General features: G+C 35.3%; 1 protein-coding gene across 4 annotated transcripts in view; it reads right to left on the bottom strand.

The window, feature by feature from the left end:
- The window catches only part of LOC149771183 (serine incorporator 1-like), a 66,239-nt gene extending 43,527 nt beyond the window's left edge, over window positions 1-22,712 (bottom strand). For all 4 annotated transcript variants that reach the window (XM_089948761.1, XM_089948763.1, XM_089948762.1 and 1 more), the window contains exons 1-6: window positions 22,561-22,712; window positions 15,946-16,110; window positions 13,958-14,175; window positions 9,267-9,346; window positions 8,818-8,955; window positions 5,362-5,438 (exon numbers count right to left, since the gene is read on the bottom strand). In XM_089948761.1, coding sequence (XP_089804887.1) covers window positions 5,362-5,438; window positions 8,818-8,955; window positions 9,267-9,346; window positions 13,958-14,175; window positions 15,946-16,110; window positions 22,561-22,581 — 699 coding nt within the window. In that variant the 5' untranslated portion in view covers window positions 22,582-22,712. The remainder of the gene's footprint in view (window positions 1-5,361; window positions 5,439-8,817; window positions 8,956-9,266; window positions 9,347-13,957; window positions 14,176-15,945; window positions 16,111-22,560) is intronic.
- Between the last annotated feature and the right edge of the window lie 3,350 nt (window positions 22,713-26,062).

Genomic DNA, 26,062 nt, shown 5'->3' with positions numbered 1-26,062 from the left:
ACATACAACTTCTATACCATTTCAGACATGAATCTGAAACCTTGTGATATGACTAGGAGTGGTCTTTACATGTGTGTAAAATGTCACAAAACATCTTCTATACCATTTCAGACATGAATCTGAAACCTTGTGATATGACTAGGAATAGTCTTTACATGTGTGTAATATCACATACAACTTCTATACCATTTCAGACATGAATCTGAAACCTTGTGATATGACTGGGAATGATCTTTAGATGTGTGTAAAATGTCATAAAACATCTTCTATAACATTTCAGACATGAATCTGAAACCTTGTGATATGACTAGGACTGGTCTTTAGATGGGTGTAATATCACATACAACTTCTATACCATTTCAGACATTAATCTGAAACCTTGTGACATAACTGGGAATGGTCTTTACATGTGTGTAAAATGTCAAAACATCTTCTATAATATTTCAGACATGAATCTGAAACCTTGTGATATTACTAGGAATGGTCTTTAGATGGGTGTAATATCACATACAACTTCTATACCATTTCAGATATGAATCTGAAACCTTGTGATATGACTGAGAATGGTCTTTAGATGTGTAAAATGTCACAAAACATCTTCTATACCATTTCAGACATGAATCTGAAACCTTGTGATATGACTAGGAATGGTCTTTAGATGTGTGCAATATCACATACAACTACTATACCATTTCAGACATGAATCTGAAACCTTGTGATATGACTAGGAATGGTCATTAGATGTGTGTAATATCACATACAACTTCTATACCATTTCAGACACGAATCTGAAACCTTGTGATATGACTAGGAATGGTCTTTACATGTGTGTAAAATGTCACAAAACATCTTCTATACCATTTCAGACATGAATCTGAAACCTTGTGATATGACTAGGAATAGTCTTTACATGTGTGCAATATCACATACAACTTCTATACCATTTCAGACATGAATCTGAAACCTTGTGATATGACTGGGAATGATCTTTAGATGTGTGTAAAATGTCATAAAACATCTTCTTTAACATTTCAGACATGAATCTGAAAGCTTGTGATATGACTAGGAATGATCTTTAGATGGATGTAATATCACATACAACTTCTATACCATTTCAGACATGGATCTGAAACCTTGTGATATGATGGGAATGGTCTTTACATGTGTGTAAAACATCACAAAACATCTTCTATACCATTTCAGACATGAATCTGAAACCTTGTGATATGACTAGGAATGGTCTTTACATGTGTGTAAAATGTCACAAAACATCTTCTATACCATTTCAGACATGAATCTGAAACCTTGTGATATGACTAGGAATAGTCTTTACATGTGTGTAATATCACATACAACTTCTATACCATTTCAGACATGAATCTGAAAGCTTGTGATATGACTAGGAATGGTCTTTAGATGGGTGTAATATCACATACAACTTCTATACCATTTCACACATGGATCTGAAACCTTGTGACATGATGGGAATGGTCTTTAACAGTGTGTAAAACATCACAAAACATCTTCTATACCATTTCAGACATGAATCTGAAACCTTGTGATATGACTGGGAATGGTCTTTACATGTGTGTAAAATGTCACAAAACATCTTCTATACCATTTCAGACATGAATCTTAAACCTTGTGATATGGCTGGGAATGGTCTTTAGATGTGCACAAAGGTTATTGAATTTTGATTCATCCCTTGAGTGAGAAGATTGGAAGCTGGGATGTTTAAGGAAGTTGGAAACTGCAGTTTCACACCTAGCCTCTTGATTTGTTAGTGGTATTCATGTTTACAGTGACACTCAGTAATCTAGATGTAATTTTAATTTGGAGAAACCATTTTTCTAGTAAAATATATTTCTTAGAGAATAATTACCCAATCATAATACCTTAGAGCTACTACTACCTTGCAAATCCAGCCCTTCCAGGTTAAAAGCTTTCAGCTAAAAAGCTAAAAGTTATCTGCCCAGGGTGGCACAGCAGGACAGAGTGATCTCCTCTTGGTACAGAGATTGATGCCAAATCCCAAGAATATCTCAGCTACCACTGGAGTGGAAGGCATGCTCTTCACACAGATGTAACCGAGGGGAGGCTGGTGGACAGTATGTGTGTTATGATTGGGTATGTAGTCTCAAAGAAATATATTTTACTAGAAAAATTGGTTTCTTCTTTAAATACATTACTCAATCACAATATCTTAGAAGAATAGGTAAGAGGTGGAGGGAGTTACATCTCCTTACCCTGCTGATGCCATCTCCAGTTCCCTAAGGCATGTGAGACTGTTTTGAAATAACCAGACCAGAGAAGATGCCATCTGTCCGGGAGTGGCTTTGAAAAGGAAAAATTGTCCCTCCCACAAATCCATTGGAAGTCATGAAAATGCATCTTAATAAGCTGGAAAGGTGACTTGTTGCACCATGGCTCCAAGTAATACCAGATCAAGTTAAGCCCTTAAGGACAAGATATTTCGGAGGTAAAAAATTGGAGAAGACGGACTATGAATTCCATCCCACAGACTACGATCTCCATCCCAAAGCAAGGATAATGTCAGAGAATTCCAAAGGTTATGCCTGTGGCAACTGCTCTAACCTTGCGAGTTGTAACAAATTCTTTGAGCGTAGTTATTCTTGATACGCAGTGTGAAAATTCCTCTTAATCCAGGATGAAAGGGTCTGTGCTGTTACATTTTCCCATTCCTATTTGGGAGATTTAAGAAAAAGAATGATCTCCCTCAAAGCAATGGCTCTGATATATTAATATACCATTTCAAAGCTTGTACTGGATTTTGTAGATGGTCTTGAGCTGAAGTGTCTAGAGTTGACAGTGATTTTATTACAAAGTTGGTTATAAATGGTCGGGAACATGTTCTTGTCAATGAAAGAGGGTATCATCATGAGTGAAACAGACTCATTTTGTCGACTGCATATAATTCAGGTTCACTGATAAGGTATGGATTACATTGATTCTGCCTGCCATCATTAGTGCAGATGAGGAAGCAGGTCTTGTATGAAAGGTGAGTAAATGATGCCCTTGCAAGTGGGGGGTGGGGCTTCATGGGCAATATTGATCCATCATATTGGAACTGTAAGTACATGGGTCCACCAACAAATGTATTGCTGATTTTGCCAGCTGAGTTCTATAGTGGTTAGGGAGGACTTGTATGATAGGTGAACTAATTAAGCTCCTGCGAGCAATTCAACTGGTGTCTCGTTCAGCCAGGTTAATCCCCATGAAAAGTCCACTTGAGAAAATGATGGATCAATATTGCTCATGAAGCCACACACACACACGAATGTTTACACAAGGTGGGTTTGGTGGTATAACGGCACTACACTGGGCTCATAATTGGGAAGTGTTTGCCAGTACTATGTGAGTCATGGTACAGGACAAGTGTCTTCTGGTAGCTGATACTGTATGATCAACCATGGTCATGCCCAATTGCGATCAGTTATATGGCAAAGTCCAGTCATGAAGAAACATGACCATCTTAGCTGGCATGACCAGTTCTTGAGGTTACGGGATATTTGATCCATGTATCAAGTCCATAATTCTGATATGAGAGATTATAACTGCTTGCTGCTGCTCTCCATCTCGCTGACCTTGTGTGCAATCAGATGTATTTGTAACTTAAAATTATATCCGACTTCAGTCCATAATAAGCAAGTCTGACATGCAGTCAAAGGGTGACAACCAAAGAAACTATGCCTGCTGAGTGGATGTCTGACTGGTCTTGCCCATGGCCTACATCTGCAAGACAAAACAGAGAAGTCCCTCTATACATGAAGTGTAGTGAGTGTCCTGTTTTATGAGCAACTGAGCATCCATGCAGAGTTATCAATGAAGATAACTACCTGTAAAGTGGCACATGTGACCTGCCCAGGTAGATTAGAACATAGCTGTGAATATTTATAAAGTGCTAAATAATCAATACTAGCCACAATAAAACACAGACATGTGGATCTGACTGCTTGAAAAGGTGCAATCACTGGAGCGTGGCTTATAGCACTTATAAGTACAAACTGGAGGACAAATAATCAATTCTAGTTACAGCTTACCTGCAGGAGGTCCAAAGGATTGCCTATACAGATAAACATTGCTCAATCATCGCCTATAGTAACATGCATCAGCTGGACATAACTGAGTAGACCACGTATAGAAAGCTTAGCTTTACGTTCTTTACAGGTAAAATTTATAAAGTGTCACATATATGACCATGAATTGGTGCTTGCAGACAACCTAATGAGGGTAATGAAGTGTCAATATATTTTGTAAATCAATTCACAATACTACCTGTAGTAAGTCTCAAAGACAACCTGTACAGGTAAAAATTCAGTGCAACTGTCTTGAACATGGGGGTGGGTACAGAGCTATACCATGTTTTCCCTGGAAATGAGTGACAGCAGAGAAGTTAATAATGTAATAAAGTGTCCCAGTATAAGTTACAATGCTACCTCTAGGAAGGCTCATGGGTGGCCTGTAAAAGTAAAAAGATCGAAGCTTGGCACCCAGATCCTAAGAATGCCTTGGTATGGAAAGCTCACCTGTATGTACCTGTTTGTGGTGGAATTATATATGTTTGAGTTTTCTATAAGAATTAGAGACTTGCATGTACATACAATAATTATAGCCTGAACTTAATGTGAAATAGCATAGGCCAGTACCTAAATGTGCGATGACAACAATGTTACAAAACTGTAAAGACATAATTTTGTTGGCATAGGAAGAGAAAAAGTGTTGACAGAATATACTTTCCTTTGAAATGAAAAAACTTCTCCAACTAGTAATGGTATATGGTCCAAGTAAATTCTGCCTTTTGTGAGACGAGACGAGATGTGACGACAGCATGCTTCTTTGTATGAGCAGAAGTATTAACTGGGCTATTCTTGAGATTTGCCGCCAAGCCCTATACCAAGGGGAGATCACTCTGCCCTACTGCCACATAGGTAGGCAGATAACTTCTAGCTTTTTTGCTAAAAGTTTTGAACCCAGGAGGGCTGGATTTATGAGGTAAAGTAGCAGCACTTATTATGACTGGGTAATGTATTTAAAGAAGAACAAACTATTACACATCTTTATCAGCTAGACCAGTGAGAAGTGAATAGATAATGTCAAAACTATACAACATTTTTTTGCCTGGATAAACAGTGTTATGCTTGGCCCAGGTCACTCGTAAGACAGTGAAGCTTTACTGATACACTCAGACCAAAGCAAAGATGCCTGCAGATATTTTTGTATTATGTAATATTACATTGCTATACATATTCCAAGTATGCCTTACAGCAATCCTATCAAAATATGACTTAGTTTTGTAAGTTGCATAGAAAATGTCAAAAGATAAAATATGAAGTTACTCACATGAGCATAAAATACATAGAACAGCACAATACCAGCCATGGATACAAGGTAGAACAAAAATGTAAAGAACAGCAAACCTGTAAAGGATAAATTATTTGTTTATTGATATTCATACAAATATGCAGTTTGCAATTCATAAAAAATCTGGGTGGAACAGCCTTCCATTGATTTCTCTCTTAATCCCTTTACCCCCCCCCCCCCCACTGACATGAACCATCTGGTTCTGCCATATGGAATTTAAATTTTGCCCATTTCTGACACATGGAAATTACAAAATGTGCTTTTTTAGGATGCATATTGATGCAAATGGATTTCAACCAGAGGATCATTCCTGATTCCCCTTGATTTGCATCTGGCATAATTTCCTATTGAGCATACACGGTCCAAAACAAATTGACTGTTTAAGCCAGTGATTGACATTTCCTGGACTGGACATTTCCTTTATATGCCCTTTTGCAAAATTGATATGAACTGGGCTGAGACAACAGGTCACTCATGTCATGCTTAAGGGGACATAACTGAATCAAGGTTAGATTGTTTCAAGATTATCTTTGACATTATGACAGAGGAAGAGGGAATCAATTATGACTTGACTGGACAAACCTTGGTATCAAATATCAGCATGTTTTGATTGCCCATTAACAAGGATGTGATTCTACCTGTTGTAGGACCAAAATACCATTTTAAATGCCATCTACTGCACAAACCATTTTATAGTTACAATCTCTCACTTTTGAAAAATAAAAATTATTTACTTTTCAAAACAAACATAATTAGTGTGTTTATGCATATTCTCCTAATATAACAGTACTCAGTGAGAACCAGTCTATTGTAGATGGTAATCTAATACCCCGGATTAATCAGGTTACAAGTGCTAACATTTATGCAAACAAGCTGTCAATTGATTACCTTACATTCTGGAATGCTGAAGGCCAATTGCAAGATGAGGTGTTTTCAATAATAAAGGGATCAAAGTGGCTCAGGATGGCTTTCAAGTCTTTTAATAAAACTCAGCATGACTTTGAAGTCTATTAATAAAACTCAGGTGACCTTTTTGGTTTGGTTTTTTTATTGCTGAACTGATCTTGTGTTGCAAGGAGGATTATTTAAGAGAAGTTGATGCATGTTTTAATTCAGTTGATGTCAAAATGCAATAGCATAATAAGCTTTCTTCCAATACTAAAATGAAAAATAAATGGCTAAGAAAAACAGGAAATTCGAGAAGAAATCTAATGTCCAACTCTGAAACTATCTCTTTAGGATAAACATGGTTTGGAGAAGTATTGAAAAGCATACAGCAACTTTAAAAAACCAGCCACAGAAAAACTCAAGTTTGATATTTCTTGTAGGCTGAGCATGGTTATTTTCATTGCCACCTTCCAAAGCTGATAAAGAGAAAACATTCTTGATTCTTCTCAGAAATAAAATTATCCAAGGGGTGGGAAATAATGACCAGAAAACCATCTAGTAATTAACTCTCATCATATCATCATCTCTATCTCAACTCATCTCATCTCTATCTCATCATCTACCTACACAGTCATTCGGGATTCCTATGAAAGAAATCAAGGTTTATTATATGCTCATTTTTCCCCTGTTAACTTTACATTGTCAGAATCATTCAGTATTCCCTGATACTGAATGCGCGCGACATACACATATAGCATTCACGTGAATAAAGGAACTACTTTCTATTGTAAACAAACAATGGACACAGAAGCCAGCACTTTTGATTTGTAAACAAATCATATATACTTGCATAAGAGGCTCTTTACGTTGTGGTTGTTTAAATTTGTTTCTGAATGAACTAAAACATGTTTCGTGGACTGCAAAAAAACCCAGCTGTTTTGGCACAATCCACGTTGATACAATGTTACGGATTTAGGCTAGCTACATTATATAAAAGACGGAAGATAAGGTCCTACGAAATAACATACAAGTGACAAGGCATACACTGTCTTCTTTAGCTGGTGATAAGAATGGCAAAATAAAATATACTTACGATTTTACATCCTGAATTTCCTCAAAATGTTTTTTACTTAATTCTGCAAATCCGAATTACATGAGCCATGTCATAGGTTTTCAATCTGGATTACACATTTCGAAATTGTGCTGTAATTTTGATGATAAGTGCAAATGCATCCTCCTTATTGCACTCAAAATGAAATAAGCATTAAATTCCATAGCGTCTTTTTGATAATTGCAATTGAAAGACTTCATATTTTTCCCATGTAATGATTTCAAACATTCTATGACAGAAACAGAAACACATTTGCAGATGTAAACACGCTTCTCCCACGCCACTTCAATCCAATGTATTTCAGGTATATTTTGCACAGATGAATCCAGTCCAAATTCACAAACTTTCGTCGAATCAAACAAAATACCAAAATATATTCATTCCAGATCAATTGGAAAAGTTGTTGCAATGCGCATTCATTCACAATATGATTGCAAATTTCAATTTTAACTAGACATGCCATTTTCTTTCGAAAGTTATGTAGAGCGTGCGACTAAGTTCAAATTTATCTGGGCAGAGTTATGTGTGCATTAATAATGATGTCATTGTGTAATGACAAATCTGCACTTGTGTATTTAGTTTGGAATATGTCATTCATTCATTTACGTTGTTTCTTGTAGTGTATTTTGTTTATATAATTAAACCTTAGGTAGAATTCAAAAAATGAGCATATAATAAAAAGGTTACTGCAGTTGTATGGGAAAATATGAACTTGTTTTGTCGGAAGGATATACTGCACTCACAAGTTCGCGCAGTATTCCATCCCAAAACTCGTTCATATTTTCCCATACAAATGGAGTAACCTATAAATGTAGAATTATGAGAATTAATTACTAGGTCGTCATGTGAGTGTGTCTGCTACACACGAGTACATATAAGACCGACTGAGTAACGTCATCTTTTGGTAATGTGTGCTTAGTTGTGAGGGAATATGGGCTCGTGTGTACAGGCAAGGCAATGGGTGCTGTTTACTTGCAGGCCTGGGTTCGAATCTCAGAGTACAAATTAAAAATCCTCTAACCTGTATGATAGTATTATTTGTGTGTGTGTGTGTGTATATATATATATATATATATATATGCATGCACACACACACATAATTACACTTACTTTTAAAATTGGTCAGTAATTTGTACAAGATTGGTACATATTTTCTTTTATCTAATGTTAACCAAGATGGCATATAAAAACTAGACTTGTGCTCTTTTTTTTCTGGAAAAATGTCCAGAATCTAAAGTGCTATATAACGGGACAGCGTTAAAAATGATAAAGTAGAAATTATGGACTTTTTCCTTCTATCTTGCCCCTAGTCTTTGTCGTGCAGACATTGAATATTATATGTTTTACTGGAATAAAAGTTAGTAAATTGTAATTCACACTGTACAATTGAGAAAACTTGAAAGTGTCTGGCTCAAATCCTTTTTATGATAACTCACCAAAATAGTAACACTTTGACTCTGTCTCTTCATACTTTTCCACCCAACTTTCACTCCAGCCATGAGCAAAATCAATCAAAAGTATCAGCTGAATGATAATAAACAGAAATCCACCAATAAGTCCAATAACCATCCAGGCTGAAACAAACAAAAGCAGATATACATTAAAATGTTAAATCAGAAATTGAAACATTACATTTATTATCATCAAACAATTGGTAAAACATTGGGATTGAAGCCTAAACCCAAAACAGAAAATTCCACAGTTCAACCCTTTTCTGGTACATTAGATAATCTAACATAGTAATATGTACTGTGATTCACAGATTAGACAAAACTTGCATTATTGCAAAACAAAAGCATTAAACACAAGGAAATTTCAAACCAATCTTAATTTGCAAATGAACTCTCTAAAAAAACGTTGACTGACTTGGGTCAGTGTGACTTACCCTTTCCAAAGTCTCCCCTTGGGATGAAGAAAGCACCAACACAAATGCCGACCATGATCAAGATCTTGAAGAACCAGAAGCTATCAGGGAAATATAACAATAAGACATCTTTACAAAAAGAGTCAAGAAAGCTCTAGATCTGTTATAATTAGTACCTAAACTAAAACTTTGTCGATAGACCTTAGCTTAAAACAATGACATAATCCTGAATAAAAAATATGATGGACAGAGAAAAAAAACCTAACAACATGGTAATTAATTTCATTTGCAACTGATAATGTTATTGTCATGAAATAATAACAAATAATTTTTAATCATTTGCTTGTCACACTATTTGCAAAAAAATCTGAACCCACAAGTGCAAATTCCTCCATAATGGTCTGGTAAACATTTGAACTAAGCAAACCTCCGTGATTACAGCTAACAACAAATGATTTAAAGGACCCAAGCCTATTTATTTGAAAGAGACTGCTATGATGTCTTTATTCTTTGTCAACTGATTTCATGGAAATTGTAGCTTATTGTGTACAAAGACTATGATGATCTCACAGTAAATATAGGAAATTCTGTCTATTAAACAAGAGTCCTTTTAAGGTACAGACACTCGACTGGGTGTACGAATTTCCAGTACTAAAAGAGATTATCACTGTACCATTTACATTTAGGATCAACTAGATATCATTAGATATCTTTTCGTGAAAATCCCATGTTGATAAGACCATTAAAGTATGTAGCAAAATAACAAAATTTACAAGATGCCTGCCATATTGGACATCAGATTGGTACCATTTTCAGTTAGAAACAAAACAGTGGGTTAGGGTATGTGTAAAGTTGTGCTAACAGACACAGACAACAAATGACAGACTTTTGGGGATAAATAAGTCAAGGAAAATTAAAGAGTACGACAAAAATAAAAGACAATACAATAATTCATTTATACTGTAGATGGTTTTCATTATGAATACATTTTCTTCAATAAATATGCAGCATTCTCTAGTAAGTACAATAAATCTGAATGGATGTTATATGTCTTAGAATAAACTTGACAATGGCCAGCATTTGGCCAAGCAGTCTGGGTCAGCATCATTTTTTTTGGTTCAAATTTCTTCCAATGCTGCAGAAAGTATGTTTTATAAAACCAACTATTTCAAGGCTCCTCTTGATATCTTCATCCGCATTTGACAGGACATGCCTAATACTGAAAGACCGCTATACCAAATGCCTTGTAACAAAGTAGGTCAAATTTTATTATGTGGATTTTATATAAAGTTGTGTAAAAGGAATTTTATATATATATTTATAGTTGTTGTTGTTCTAGGGTTTAACGCCATTTTTCAGCACAAGATAGGCTATACATGGCGGTCAGTATAACTGGTGGAGGAACAAACCTGGAAAACCCAGGGAAGAACCACCAACCCACGAGAAGCTACTGGCAGGCTTTCCCACGTACCCATGCTAGCCAAGCCTTGGACTCGAACCCACGCAGACAGAGGTGAGATGGCAGTGATCCGGAATGGCGAGTGATTTAAACCACTCGGCCACTCTGGGCCCCTTATATTTATAGTAAAGAGAAACCATGTTTGATGGTGAATCAGAATCTTATCAATAAATGTAGAAGGTCTTAAGCTGGATCACTTTCTGTCAAACTGGGTCAAAGTCAAACTGGGTCAAAACCTGTTGAAGTTTGGTTTCTTGGAGGCTATATCACGCAGACAAAAATTAAAATGCTTTCCCCAAACGCAATATAATGTGTACATACTGTTACAATCCAGGATCATCTGATGGTGGGGAATCAAATCCAAATCCTTCTAGTTGTGAATCCAGTACCTTAACCACAGGGTCACAATGCTAATTTGAATGACTTTTAACATGTCATACTTGGTCTAATCCTTCTGTTCCTGTGTATCGAAATGAAAGCCCTCTGTTATGTGATATACGGTCTAATCCTTCTGAGGTTTTTTAAAAGAAGTTTTTGTTTTTCTATTTTTACTTATGGAAGCCATATTTAACAGGCAGATAAGAAGCATTCATAAAAATTTGAAAGCTGTTCATGCCAGGATGCTTTCTGTCAGATTTGGTTAAATTGTATGGAAATTTTTTTTTAAGGTGTTAAAAGGAGGTCTTTTTTTATACTTATAGTAATCATAGCCGCATTTGATTCCACATCTGCATCACTTGCACAAACTTCAAAGTTCATCATGCTAAGATGCTCTTTTGCAAATATTGTTGATGCTGTTCAGTATTGTTATTATTATTATTATTATTATTATTATTAAAAATTTAAATAGCAAACATTGATGGATGACACAGCAGATGCAGGATCATACCATAAGCTCACTTGGCCTTGTGGCCATGGGAGCTAACATTGGACAATTCTAACAGCACTGTCAGGGCTGATCACATTTTTTTCTCTATCCACTTGTCCAGGACATGTGGCTGCACAAAATTCACTTGTCCCAACTACCTTTTCACTTTTCATAAATAATTTTGTCTACATCTGAATAGATGTACACACTTTTATCCATAGAAAGAACAAAAGAAATAACGTATTTGTTTCTTCAATTGTTCAGTTTCCAATTGTCAAAATATCTTGTATACACTATTGCTTGCTCTAATAGCATCTACACTTAAATTTGCAAGAATATAATGGAATTTGTTGTTGTTGTTGTTGTCGGGTTTAACGCCATTTTTCAGCACAAGATAGGCTATACATGGCAGCCAATATTATAGGTGGAGGAAGAAACCGGGAAAACTCCAGAAAGAACCACCGACCCACGAGAAGCTACTGGCAAGCTTTCTCACATACCCACAGTGGCTGAATCCGAGACTCGAACCCACAGAGGTGAGATGGCAGTGATCCGTAACGGAGAGTGCTTTAGACCACTCGGGGCCCCTAATGGGATTTAGACTTTTCCCTAATGTCTCCTCTCAAGACCCAAATGACAGAATGAAAGTCACACAACCCATCTCAGTTCTTTTAATTAACACCACATTCAAAATTGTCCTTCTGGTGTGCATAAAGAAAAGCCCTATCAGACAACGGTTTTCCGTAACTAAGTAAGGTGTAGGCTGAAATAAAGAGATGCCATTTTTGTTCAATCCATTCATTTTTAGTTTTAATATGTCCTTTCTAAGTGGAGTGTCAGCAATTAACATGATCATATTGCATGTGGAAGCTGTTCCTTAATTAACATGATCATACTGCATGTGGAAGCTGTTCTTAATTAACATAATCATATTGCATGTGGAAGCTGTTCCTTAATTAACATAATCATACTGCATGTGGAAGCTGTTCCTTAATTAACATGATCATACTGCATGTGGAAGCTGTTCCTTAAATTAACATAATCATACTGCATGTGGAAGCTGTTCCTTAATTAACATAATCATACTGCATGTGGAAGCTGTTCCTATTAATGAAAGATTCAAAAATCGTGATATAATCAGCTCATAAAGTAATGTTGGATGTGTGATTAATTAATTACATGACTCATTAGATTTAAATCAAAGGGTGATCCACTCGTCTATGGGTTGAGCAAACACAATATAACAAAACTATTAAATACTGCTAATTAATCAAACCAAATTTTTTTCTTTGAAGTGTTTTGATCTGCTGATAATTCAGTCACTTGAATTTAAGCCATAACGTGACAATTATCATGAATGGTAAGATAAAGGTATATAAAGTGACTGAAGAATGAAAATTAGTGCCTCACTTCTTCAAAAACACAAAATATGTACTTGTCCTGGACTAGCATCTAGAAAAATTAAACTTGTCTGACTTTGAAAATGAATAGTCAGGTTGAGTGGGATCTGATCAGCCCTGACCCACAGGTGCTCGATGCGAGCTTGATGTTAAGAAAAAAAAAACAACAATAATCTAAAGGAAAAAAATCATTCAGAGTGACAAAAATACCTTAGATTACCCCGATGACCCGTTCTGACATAGGACCCTCTCTATCATAATATATAAGAGAGAAGGTATGGAACTTCCAAATACTTCATTGTGGACACTTCTGTGCTCATCTGAAAACTGGTGACAAGAGCGATATGGACAATGTTTTCAACTCTATGGTGCATCCCTTCTTGAATTACAGAACAGCAGTAGATGCAAAAGTAAGTTTTTTACTTACCATTAACTCGATTCAACTTAAGGAATCCTGTTCCATGCAAGTATTATACAGTGTCTTCTTCACTGCACAACACATCGTATACATGCATCTCTATTTTCAAAATAGGCAGCAATCACGTAAACGCAGAAATATGATTGACTCAAAAGGTTATACTTATTATCATAGAAGCACGGAAGTGTCCACAATGAAAAACTTCGCGAAAATCGCACGTTTCGGAGCCCGTAACTTCAGTTTGGTACAACACAGAAAAGTCAATGATGGCTTGATGGATAGAAAAATATCTCAGAAGTAAAACAAGCCATATAGTAGGGTCACGTGCCTTTAAAGACGGAAATAGCAAAAGGAAATCGATAGTCATGGGTGGAGCGAAGTATTTGGAAGTTCCATACCTTCTCTCTTATATATTATGATAGAGAGGGTCCTATGTCAGAACGGGTCATCAGGGTAATCTAAGGTATTTTTGTCACTCTGTATGATTTTTTTCCTTTAGATTATTTTTTTTTTTTTAACATCAAGCTCGCGTTGAGCACCTGTGTCCTGACCATTTCTTTTGTTTACCCATTCTGTATCTTTGCTCTGGGATCTTTGGAGGAGTTGACCTTGATCATTATTAGACAGAAGAGGGCGAAGAATGCTGCCATCGCAAAACAGACACGGTAAACGGCTAAGTAACCAACCACTTCATCACACTGGTGTTTCTTCAGAAGCTGAAACTTCTCATCAAAAATATTGATGCCACTTTGCTGATTAAAAAAGTCTTTACACAGCCCTGGCACCTGTGGTGGAAAAATACAAATTGTGCTAATTTAAACAAATGCAAATGTTCTTAAAAACTTTGTCTAACTGGACAATGTATGTCAAGAAATTAGCACAACATCTGCCTTGGCTTTGCAAGGCACTCAAGCTAAAACAAACCTACATGTCAATGCAGTGCTTTTTGAATCAATTCTGACATGTTATACTAGTAACTGGCAACTATTCAAACTGAAGGCATGTATGTAGATGCTATATATAGTGACGGGAAACTATTCAAACTGAATGCATGCATGTAGATGTTATATCTATAGTGATGGGAAACTATTCAAACTGAATGCATGTATTTAGATGCTATACATAGTGATGGGAAACTATTCAAACTGAATGCATGTATTTAGATGCTATACATAGTGATGGGAAACTATTCAAACTGAATGCATGTATTTAGATGCAATATATAGTGATGGGAAATTATTCAAGCTAATGCATGTATGTAGATGCTTCACATAAATCTCAGCAAAAGTTAGGTAGGTATAATAGTAAAAGCAAAAACCTTGACAAAATCGCAGGGAAGACAACCTTCTCCAACTAAAAATTGATCTGCACCATGAGACAAAAAACAATGAGGTTGCAAAACTCCATTTAAGACATACAAAACAAAGATTAAAGCAAGTAAAATGGGTAAAACCCCTAAAATGTAATGCCAGAACTTTTCTATATAAACATTAAAAACCATTTTTTTTTAAAGTCCAGGATATCACTTTGAACCCAAAGTAATTTCTAAGAACATTCAGACCTATTCCACATCCCAGAACAACAAGGGGAGACTACATGCAAGCCTATTTCTACATCCCAGAACAACAAGGGGAGACTACATGAAGGCCTATTCCATAGCCCAAAACAACATGGGTAGACTACATGCAGACTTATTCTACATCCCAAAACAAGAAGGGAGACTACATGCAGGCCTATTCTACATCCCAGAACAACAAGGGAAGACTATATGCAAGCCTATTTCTACATCCCAAAACAACAAGGGGAGACTACATGAAGGCCTACTCCACATCCCAAAACATCATGGGGAGACTACATGCAGACTTATTCTACATCCCAAAACAAGAAGGGGAGACTACATGCAGGCCTATTCTACAACCCAGAACAACAAGGGGAGACTACATGCAGGCCTACTCCACATCCCAAAACAACAAGGGGAGACTACATGCAGGCCTATTCTACATCCCAAAACAAGAAGGGGAGACTACATGCAGGCCTATTCTACATCCCAGAACAACAAAGGGAGACTACATGCAAGCCTATTCTACAACCCAGAACAACAAAGGGATATTACATGCATGCTTATTCTACATCCCACAACAAGGGGAGACTACATGCAGACTTATTCTACATCCCAGAACAACAAGGGGAGAGAACATGCAGGCCTATTCTACATCCCAAAACAAGGGGAGACTATATGCAGTCTTATCCTACAGCTCAGAACAACAAGGGGAGACAACATGCAGGCCTATTCTACATTCCAGAACAAGGGGAGGCTACATGCAGACCTATTCTACATAAAAAACGATACAGTTTCCAACACTTACATTTGCTATACTGTATTATATTATTATTTACACCGTAGATTGTTCTGAACATAAAATAGACTGGTGAAATACAGCAAGACACAGACAAGATACAATCCTGATGTTACTACTCACAGCATGCAGTATTATTAAAGCTGAGTGAACATCAGGAAATCTGTATTCATTTTGATGATTATGAGACCTACTTACCCCATCTAAAGCATCTCTAAGACCAGGAGCCAGCATGACACAGGCTACAATGGTGCCCAACAGCAGCATCACTGAGTATGCAATCCTTGACGATGTCGAGTTTTTGCATGAGGGGCAACATGCACAGCAGAGACTGCAGGCAGAGCTGCAGAAACAGCATGCCAGCTAAAAGAATATGAATGACAAATTACTTTCCACTACTTGTGCTAAGCCTGTTCTAATTCATTTGTAAAAGGAAACCTTTTTTAATGAAACAAAAATATGCAGAGGTCACGCTACCAGGCGAAGTGGATGATTAAGTATATTATATTTGCAATACTATCAATGGACTGTTGCAACGAAGCTACAAAGTGAGTGGTTACATTAAGAAAACCCGTTTCTACAAATAGATGCACCTGCATGTTGGCAGTGTCAATTTGGTTTAAAAATAGGGTTTAGTTCATTCATATACTGACTTTAATTCTTCAGTGTGTTATCTATGAACAGTTACAGTAAAGTTTTATCGGCAACAAAGAAATTAGGACGGATAGTATGATCTGACATACATGAGGTTGTTTCAAACAAGTTTATAAATCTTTTCTACTACCAATTTATAGTGAACTTTTAGAAAGTAAAAAGAAAAATTCTTGATTAAGGGTAGTTGACTAAGCATTTGTACTAACTTGCAATTACAATATATGTACTGTAATCTAGTTACTCAGTTAAAGTCCACTACAATGTATAGCTTCTATTTTCTACTTGAAAATAAATGAATACCTAAAACCAATGGTAAATGCAAATATGAGCAGAGGGCATAATTCATATAAGAGAATGAAAACAACACAAATACACACAAATATATATATATATATTTTGTGTGTCTTGCTTTGCTCTCACTTCTCCCTACAATTCAAGTCTAGTTCGACCCCTGAAATATGCATTTATTATAAACATTGCAAGATTTGGGATTTTTCTAGGCCTGTTTTGAGACCCAGATATTGACCACTTATTTCCATGGTTACAGTCATCTTTTCCCACAATCAAAATTTGGAACTCTGTATATGAATGTGACAACGATGTCACCACCACCCTATGGAGAACAACAACGTTTTAACACGAGAAAAAACATGGCCCAACACTCAAAAAAGTGTTTCAGAAAATGTTGAAAATCAAATTTATATAAATTTTCATAATGTACTGCCTTTTAATTAAATCTGATTTCAATACATGAAGTTCTTTAACAGTTAATGTGCAGAAGCATTATGTGATGGGTCAGAGATAAATAAAGAAGTCATAAACCCATCTTGTAAGACTGTTGTTAATCACTGCCAACCCTAAAACTTCCCCCCTCCCTTGTGCATCTAATTGAGCTGGTTTAGCCCAGTACCTGATGCAATTAGTACATTACATATATTAATCATTATATGTTTTTGTTTATAAAAATAATACCTCCCCACCCAACTTTTTAAACTGGTGCAATAGGAAACACACATTGGGGGGAGGGGCCTTACATATATTAGCAAAACCCACTACAGAATGCAATACAACACTGGAATGAATCATCTTGGCATTTCGAAATCAGTTGCATCTATGTAGATGACCATTTATGTACATAAATTATTGTTCCATAAAGATCATAAGATAAAAAATATTACAAACAGCTATAAAGTAGTGAGAGAGTTCAACTACTTCATTTGAATGCAAAATGCTTCATGTGTTACAACTAAATTCAAGAATTTTAATTTAAAAAAGCTGGATAACCAGTTTTTGGGATATCCATTATTGCTCAATAAATTGAAATAATACCTTCTGATACTGGGTCGAGAAGATTTCATAACTGTATTTCTTTCAGGAAAGAAATTTTTCCCATGCAATCAACACGAGTGAAGCATTCAGTTAATGCATACTGTAAAACCGTCATTAAAATGTTTCCCACTAGACCCAGTTCACGGAGCAAAAACATGGGTCTAACATTACATTTCTTCTTCATGTAAGTTACAATGACTTATCTTTATCATAACAGAAAATGTAGAATGAGAAAAAAAGACCAATCATACAGTAATTGTATTAGATGATGCAATGAGATGCGAGTGATTCCCAAAATAGACCAACCATACAGTAATTATATTAGATGTATATAATGAGATGTGATTCCCAAAAAAGACCAACAATACAGTAATTGTATTGTATACAATGAGATGTGATTCCCAAAATAGACCAACCATGCAGTAATTGTATTAGATGTATATAATGAGATGTGATTCCCAAAAAAGACCAACCATGCAGTAATTCTATTAGATGTATATAATGAGATGTGATTCCAAAAAAGACCAACCATACAGTAATTGTATTAGATGTATATAATGAGATGTGATTCCAAAAAAAGACCAACCATACAGTAATTGTATTAGATGTATATAATGAGATGTGAGTGATTCCATAAAAAGACCAACCATACAGTAATTGTATTAGATGTATATAATGAGATGTGATTCCCAAAAAAGACCAACCATGCAGTAATTGTATTAGATGATATAATGAGATGTGAGTGATTCCCAAAAAAGACCAACCATACAGTAATTATATTAGATGCATATAATGAGATGTGATTCCCAAAAAAGACCAACCATACACTAATTGTATTAGATGTATATAATGAGATGTGATTCCCAAAAAAGACCAACAAGACAGTAATTGTATTAGATGTACAGTGGAGCCTCGTTAATCCGGACACATTCATTCCCAGCGAATATGTCCGGATTAACGAGTTTTCCGGATAATTGAATCATGCACATTTTTTATTTTATGATATCATACCGTATATGTGTACATGTATAAGCTAGCTTTAAATGTAATGTACTGTATATTCAATAATGGTTGAAACAAATTAATGAATACATCTATTAATTTGTGTTTATTTCACGTTATTATAACATGTGCTTGTATGTACATATACAGTAAATATAAGTTTAGATAATTAACACATCGAACACATCACACTATGTTCATGTACATGTATGTACTGTACATACATTTATTATGTCAATTTCCTGAATAAGTCTGTAACCTTTGTTTGCCTGGATTCTTTGAAGCCCTATACTGTCCACAGCTTAAAATGTCAAATGTATTTGCATAGCAAACAATAAACTGCGATTGTTACATACAATTGGTAAACAACAAAGAGGCTTAATGACACTTTTAATTTATTTACCATATGCCAAAAAGCGTGGACGATTTGATCCCAGTGTGTTTATTTAATTATTAACACCCCTGTCGGCGACTAGCTAAAACAGACATTGTTTATACAATCGCTGGTTACAATATGGTCACACTACTTAGTTATTGATAGTGGCCATAGATTCTCAAGGGCTTCACTACTGTGTTTTATGTATTATTCTTCTGATTGTATTTTCACATACGATTTTTCGAATTTTCTTATTTTTGGATAGATTATGTCCGGATTATCGAGACAAGTTTTAATGTAATTTTACACTTTGGTCCCCGATTTTGATTTCCGGATCCGGAACGTGGATTTCTTGATTAACGGAGCAAATTAACATTTAGGAATTCCATTCCTGTTGAATTATGTCCGGATAGCGAGGTTTCCGGATAAACGGAGTCTGGATTAATGAGGCTCCACTGTATATAATGAGATGTGAGTCCCAAAAAAGACCAACTATGCAGTAATTGTATTAGATGATATAATGAGATGTGATTCCAAAAAAGACCAACCATACAGTAATTGTATTAGATGTATATAATGAGATGTGATTCCAAAAAAAGACCAACCATACAGTAATTGTATTAGATGATGTAATGAGATGTGAGTGATTCCAAAAAAAGAACAACCATACAGTAATTGTATTAGATGTATATAATGAGATGTGAGTGATTCCCAAAAAAGACCAACCATGCAGTAATTGTATTAGATGATATAATGAGATGTGTGATTCCAAAAAAAGACCAACCATACAGTAATTGTATTAGATGATATAATGAGATTTGAGTGATTCCAAAAACAAAGACTAATCATACAGTAGTTGTATTAGATGATATAATGAGATGAGATTGATTCCAAAAACATAAAATGGGAGACAAAAAACTCCTTTTATGGCTGCAACAAAGGACACAAAAATTGAATTCCCCAAATTTAACAAATTACACCAACAAAACTGCAAAAAGATTGTCTACTTAAATAATGTATTCAAAACTTAATAATGTTTAATAGTATATTCAAAACTTAATAATGTTTACTTCCTTAATTAGTGTCAGCATATTTTAGTTTTGTAATTACTGTTTTATTATTCTTGTCAATGAATATCTTTTGATATGTTATTTAATATTGTTAAGCACTTAGAACTTCTAGAGATTAGAGGCTGTACATGTACTAAGTCCACATTGTTATTATTATTATTATGTGAAAAAGCAAAAATAACATTCTGCTGCATATCTAACGAAATAATGTCGAGTTTTCATATGATGATTTTAATGTTCAATATAGTAAGGAAGATTGGTTCTTTGGGTCTCTTTTATCACACAATAACATCAGTTGGATATTTTCAATGATGTTGAGAATATCTGTTGTTTCCATGTAACATCATTAAACATGTACTTCGAAGTCTGCCATTTTGATTCCATAGCCATGCAAAACCCGCACCTAACAAGTGTTCTTCACAGAAAATTATGATGGCATGTTTCATTTTATTCATAACATGTCCTAATACATCACATTCTATTAGGCATGTCAAGCGAACAAGTTCATAGCAATTTCTCTTTTTTCTTCAAATAAAACAACAATGAAATCATCAACCATCTTTGTTATTTTTTCATCAACAAATCTATCCCTCAGTAAACACATCCATAAACAAATGGATACACAAATAAGTAGAAACATGGGATGATTTTCAATTTTCGTGGGGTAAAATCAGTCATTTGGTTATTGTTCAAGTTAAAAAGCCAATTGTTAATATATAATTTCAAACTTTTTAAAGTACTTCAAGAATACTTATGTTTTGATATTCAACACAAAAGCATATTCTGTTACACACACATTTCATCTTAATACACAGAAAATGAAAGAACATCTTTGAACAGTTCTAACTTACATACAATATCATCCTCCATCCATCATTTATAACTCCACCAGAAATACAATTAATTTGACCATACTAATTAAAATTGATTTGTCAACTGCCTTTGGCACAAGCTCTTACTTTCACAAAAAGTATATGCACATAAAAGTAATAGACATGCTATGAAATTTGATTCCATAATTGATATTTAATGACAAAGATTATTGTCCAGAAATGCTCCTTCAAAGATGGGAATCTGGTGGACACAATAAAAAATATATAAAAATCACTATATTGTCTGTTTGCTAGAAATATCTACATTTCTGTTTGATTGAAATATGCATGAATGCAGTTCAATTTCAGTATTCCATCCTCCGAAACAAGCCATGGAACTTCAAGGTTTACTTTGTCATGCTATAGGGGCACATAATTTCAAGTATAATCTGTGCATCATTTGGCCTATGTAAATATCCTTATTGATCAATAAATCAGATTTTTATCTCGAATATATGTATTGACGAAGGTTTGTTAGGAAGCAAAATGGTGGGACAAGGTGTATTCACCTTGAATTGTGAGTATTTACATAAACAATCATGATGTCTGAAAACAGTCTATTGCAAGCAACCATTAGTGTCTTATGTTACATGTTTTGTTGAACCATGAAAAGTTCATTTTTACACAATTCATGAGATGAACCATGTCCATTTTGACAGAAATGAATTGCAACTAATCCGGTATTTCAAAATTAATTAACATGGGCATCTTGATATATGTATGACATTTGGGGAAAACCATGTGTGTGATGTAACATTTATGACACCAAATTCTGCACTGTTAACTGTATAGCAAAACCTGTATCACTGGGAACTAATGCGTGGGATGGTTACAATGCATTACTCTTGTGTTCAGATTATGCTGATTTACTAGTTCTACATGCAAGACATAGCACATGTTGACTTTTTTTAGGTACAACATATAAATCAGCGTCATGTCTTACATGTTGGACTAGCTGATTTACTTGCATTCATCAGTAATTGAAATTCAAGATCAACAGCTGATAAATACACAGGTGTTTTGTTCTGATGAGGATAAATACTAAAAGTGAGTGTTGTAAAGGACTTAATGCCATACAAGAGGGATTATAATTACCGTCTAGTTAGGTGAAATAAGTTTATTAATTAGTAGAAAGTTACCCAATAAGAACTAACACTCCATAATCTACCGCATCTTCGTACGTTTTTTTGTTGTTTTTTTTTTCTGCGACCAGTCTGTCAGGGTGAAAAAAAAAATAAAGGCTGTGGACAGGTTGTTGGTCTACTTATAAGGATATTCGTCTTGGCTGTTTTTTTTTTTTTACTTATTTTTTCTAAGGCCTTTTTAGACAAATACTGAACTATTATCTAGTCTACGTACCTCGCTCACCAGTTACATATCACAAAATTGCTGGTGTCTTATTGTAAAACAGAAGGGGTGGGGGAAGAACTATACGCCAATTTGAAAATTGGTATCTACGCACGATGAAATATCTAAAACAGCAAAACAAAAATATTAGTCTTGTACGTACACTTCCAATGATACAGCCCATCTCAGTTTGGTTTTCTCAGTTCAAATCTTGCTGTTGTTTTGATTTCTGGTGCTAAATCCTCACTCGCTTATTAATAATACTTCTCTGTTTATTTGCGCACTTAAAGCATGACGTCACCACAATGTGGGCTGAAATTCTTAGTCATTTCTACGTTTCATGATGGAAACACGAAAATCTAAACCATTCAGTGCGTGGTTAGACTGTCCTGAAGGTAAATCTCAAAACTCATGACGTCATTTTGTTTATCAACGGGGGTGGGGGTGCTCTATAGATAATAACAGCTGAGAGCGACAGATGTAAGTGATTTTTTGTGCATTTGCAACATACACAATAGAGACAATGTTCGCATACGTCCATGTTAATTTTATGTACTTAATTTGGATATTGTACTTATGGAATTGTACATGATCTTAAGCACACAGTTAACCAAACTGACTGACCCCCCGCCCCCGCTCAATTAATTAGCCTGAATTAGCTCAAAGTATGCTATCTTGAAGTGTTATTAAAATAGAGAAAACGAATTTTGCCAAACTAGACAATTGTAGCTTCCGAAAGTGCAAAAATGAGTTTCAAAATGTCTCAATGTAAAAACAGCTATGGCCTTTTATCTTTCTTTTCTCTTTTCTTTTATATGTACAGGAAGTGACAATTTTCATGCGAAGCTAGCAGTGTTTTGATAGATGCACATTTGAAGTAAGACCAGGCTGTATACTCTAAAACCCAAATTACACCATCAATCATACATCAGAATAAACAAAATTAAAAGTTATTTCAGCAATACCTAATATATAGAAAGTCTTTTTTTTAAAAAAATAGCCAGTATAACCAGTGAGAAAAACCTGTGAATTTTTTTTAAACGTCTATCACTGTGAAAAATGTGAAACTGTTGAGCTTAAAAGAAATATAAACATTTTTGCAATTATTTTTTTATATGTACATGTATGATGTTCTCAACAAAATGGTACATTAACATTGGTGTTTAAAATAGGCAATTGTGCTTATTTTGTTCTTGTTTAGCAGCAGAGAGGGTGAACAGACCATAGAATTCCGACAAAACAAATAAAACAAACAAATAAATAATCTCGTAGAAAGGTCCAGATTTTACAAATGAACTTTCCTTGAGATGTTTATTTTTGCAATGACCGATTGTGCTAATAATACCTCACTTCGAAATAGTAGCTGAAAAAATAAAGTACTCTACGTGTTTATTTATTTCTTGTTTATTTTTTTGACGACCAACGTTGGTAGGTACCCTCTCTGCTGCTATTAATTTACCACCATACCAAGTTTGATGAATATTTTTCAACGCGTTCTCGCTGTCCTTTCTCCTCATCTGTTTCATCTTCATCTGAATCTTCGGAATTTGTTCTATGTTTCAAGTAATATTCAAGTTCTGATGGTGGTTTTTCTATTTTTGGATTTATGTTCTTTCTGTGTTTATAATATATCATCAAACTTCGATATCGATCTCCACCGCAATTTTTGCAAATCTGATATAATCCTCTAACGCCGTTGTTACATCCAACACAACCTCGTGGACCAGCATGAAGGTTTTTCTTTATAAGATAATTATGTTTCTTGCAATATTCTCCACGGCACCTTTTGTTGCATTTATCTGTTGTTCCTTGACGCAGCCACGCACAGTTGTTCATTATATTAATGATATCTGTTTAATTCAATTTAATTTTATCATCACCCCTGTTACCCAAATATTTTATCAATACCCACACGATATCTTGTTCTTGGATCATGTAAATTTATTGTTATAAATCCATGCGGGGTAGCTTGCGCTCGTGAGAAGAAATTTTTGAATTTAATTATATCCATGTCACCACCACACCAAGTTTGATGAATATTTCGCAACGTGTGTGTGTCTACGCCATTAAACACAACTAAAATGTTGCAGTTGTCTCTGATCACTTTTGGTATTTGTGTATATCGTTGAGTAACATAGATCACGTCTGTATTTTTGTGTCTCCCTCGGGAAAATATTCTGGCTGGATTTGATTGTTTATCTAGCATCACATCGTCGTATACAACTAAATTATTAATAAATCCGTCTATGGAATCTACGGATGGTGCTTCATCAATATCGGTTATAAACTCTATAACATCATTATCTTCATCCAGTAATCGCGCGTTTTCATTGAAATCTTTAAGTACATCATAACATCGTTGATCATCAACGGATGGTGCTACTAAATACAACTTATCCCATTTCAACCATCTCATTATCAGATTAAGTAATAATTGCGTCTTACCCGATCCAGATGGTCCTATGATAATCATTCTGATGGAGTTCGGTAGCGCAGGATGATGCTTAACTGGCTCTCGCTGCCGAGTTGCTGAGAAATCAATTATATCCATATATATTATAACATGAATTTATATTGTTTACGCTGTAGAGTTAAAACTCCAACTATTGATTTAGCTACAGTTACAACAAAAAACAAAAAAATAGCGTACGGTGGAAAATGTTCTATGTGCTGTAGAAAGAAATTTTCGTTTTTACCTAATAAGCGGGGTGGTGATATTGCTAATTTGATGTCAAAGTTTCCAGGTGCTCCATGGGCTAAATACAGCGGAGAAAAACATCTACCAGGATATAATTATTGCGGTCCTGGTACCAGACTTGATATCAGGCTCGATAATCAAGATCAACCAAAACCAGGCGAGGAACCAATAAATGCTATTGATCGAGCTTGTCATGCTCATGATGTAGCTTATAAAAGTCAAAATCTACAAGATAGGCATATTGCAGATGTAAAATTAATTCATTCATTAAATTCTATAAAAAATAAAAATATTAGAGAATCATTAGCTAATTGGTTAGTAAGATCCTCGATGAAAGGTAAATTAGCGATTGGGGCTGGTAATTAATAATGGAATCAATTTATTATTCGCCGAGAGGATACTGGAGAGGCAAAGCAGCAATTGGTAAACTCGCTGATGCAGCATCGGTTAAACATTCTACTGCTAGCGCGTGGTTGTCCAGGCAGGCAATATGGCAAATTTATCTACCACGTCCTAAACAAATTCAGTACTCGTATTTCGATGTCAGTGTTCCTAATGAAGTTCATCAAGCTGATATTCTGTTTTTACCGCATGATACTGTGCGTGGAAAAACGTACAAATACGCGCTAACCGTAGTTGATGTTGCAAGTAGATATAAAGAAGCAGAGCCGCTATCGGCGAAAACATCATCTGAAGTAGCCGATGCGTTTGAACGAATTTATCAACGAGGACTCGGACCACAAGGTGGTCTGCGATGGCCACAGCTACTACAGGTTGATCCTGGTAAGGAATTTCTTGGTCCAGTATCATCGCTGATGAAACAACATAATACCAAAATACGACGAGGTCATACTGCAATTCACCGTGATCAGGCAATTGTTGAGCGATTTAATCGAACACTTGCTGAACGGTTATTTGGATATCAATACGCGAGGGAATTTATTCAGGATAAAAGATCTCGCGAATG

The sequence above is a fragment of the Sinohyriopsis cumingii genome, unplaced genomic scaffold (genome assembly GCF_028554795.1).
Source record: "Sinohyriopsis cumingii isolate HCF-2022 unplaced genomic scaffold, ASM2855479v2 utg002074l, whole genome shotgun sequence".
NCBI classification, from domain to species: Eukaryota; Metazoa; Mollusca; class Bivalvia; order Unionida; family Unionidae; genus Sinohyriopsis; species Sinohyriopsis cumingii.
The sequence above is the reverse complement of the archived record's forward strand: the minus strand, read 5'-3'. Positions and strand labels throughout refer to the sequence as shown.